This window comes from Pteropus vampyrus, unplaced genomic scaffold (genome assembly GCF_000151845.1).
Source record: "Pteropus vampyrus isolate Shadow unplaced genomic scaffold, Pvam_2.0 Scaffold179, whole genome shotgun sequence".
Classification (NCBI taxonomy): Eukaryota; Metazoa; Chordata; class Mammalia; order Chiroptera; family Pteropodidae; genus Pteropus; species Pteropus vampyrus.
Genome location: NW_011888960.1, coordinates 1,373,130 through 1,374,579, shown reverse-complemented (window position 1 = coordinate 1,374,579; position 1,450 = coordinate 1,373,130). Strand labels below are relative to the sequence as shown.

The following is a 1,450-nucleotide window of genomic DNA, read 5'->3' as shown; positions in this document are numbered from 1 at the left end:
CCACAAATTTTGATTTGTATTTTCATTTTTATTCAATTAGATTTATTATCTAATTCCTTTGCAACTTCCTCTTTGATGTGGGTTTTTTCGAAGTTTGAAGTTTAATTTTGAAATTTTTTTGGATTTTCATATCTTCTGCTATTTATTGATTTCTAGTTTAATTTCATTATGGTTGAATAACACATTTAAGATCTCGACTTTTAAACATTCATTGAGGTTTGTTCTGTGGCCCGGCGGTGGTCTGTTAGTGACTAGGCCGTGCGCACTGGGACGTCGATGGTTGCTGGGTGGAGTTCCGTGCACGCCCACAGGCGGCCAGGTGGCTGACAGCGTTCTCCGGTCTGCAGCCTTCCCGCCTTCCCCGCCTTCCATGCATCGTTCCACTGGCTCCTGAGAGAGGGGTGATGAGGTCTCCAGCTGTAACTGGGGATTTATCTATTTCTCTGTGTCCTGTTTTAAAAATCTTTTTGTTAAGTAAAATTGTCACATCTTCGTAGTGAACTGACCCTTTTATCGTATGTAACGTCCCTCTTTATTGCTGCTAATACTCCACGTTCTGAAGTCCACTTTGTCTGGTGGCCAGTCCTGCTCTCTGATTAGTACTTCAGCAGACTCTCCCCACCCTCTTACTTTGCTCCGCCCGCACACTCACTGCTGCCCCGGCTGATGCTGTCCCAGGCAGCTCCCTCCTGGGTGGCCCACTTGGGCCGCATCTTCAGTTTAGCGATCCCAGAGGACAGAGAGCAGCTCTTCCATAATAGTTCCAGCAAATGTCTTGAAGCCCTCACTGGCCCGGCGAGAGTCACATGTCCACTCAGAACCAGCCCCGGAGGCCAGGGCGAGGACTGTGCTCACTGACAACCTGGCTCACATAACCAGCCTAGAGCCAGATGGGGTTAGGGTGTCAGCCCCGCTGGACCTCAGGAGCCGAGGGGTGCGCCTAAAGCATGCACTCTTGATGGAGTGACGTCACCGCCAAGGGGTTAAAGCTTAGATGTTATGAGGGTTTCACATAACGATAGTATTTTTGCAGGATTACTATTTCGTGGGGGCGGGTGACTAGGAAAAAGGTGTCTAAAAGGGCTTCTGAGGGGACAGTAACAAAATGAAAGGGTTGAGAAATGCCGCCCTAAGGGAGACTGAGGTGTTGTCGGCAGGAGCGGGTGGCACCGTCTGCCTTGGGGTGCTGGGAACCGAGTCTGGAGTGGGCCAGAAGGCGCCACCTGTCAGAGGGGCCTGATGGAGAACGGGGTGCGGGCTGGGCCTGGAAGGCTGAGGCTGTCTTTGATCTCCCCGGTCCAGGGGTTCTGGGGTGAAGGCTGCTTTTAGGACGTGTGAGTAGGTACTTGACGTGGCCACCCTGCTGTCTCCGGGGCAGGTCAAGAACGAGGTGGAAAAGCTGCCCCGGCAGCAGCGGAAGGAGAGCATGAAGCAGAAGATGGAGGAGCAC

General features: G+C 51.7%; 1 protein-coding gene across 1 annotated transcript in view; it reads left to right on the top strand.

Moving 5' to 3' along the window:
- STK10 (serine/threonine kinase 10) overlaps positions 1 to 1,450 on the top strand; it is a 94,385-nt gene that overhangs the window by 76,484 nt on the left and 16,451 nt on the right. Inside the window, exon 13 of the mRNA XM_023537144.1 lies at positions 1,379 to 1,446. Within this exon, the coding sequence (XP_023392912.1) occupies positions 1,379 to 1,446 (68 nt within the window). The remainder of the gene's footprint in view (positions 1 to 1,378; positions 1,447 to 1,450) is intronic.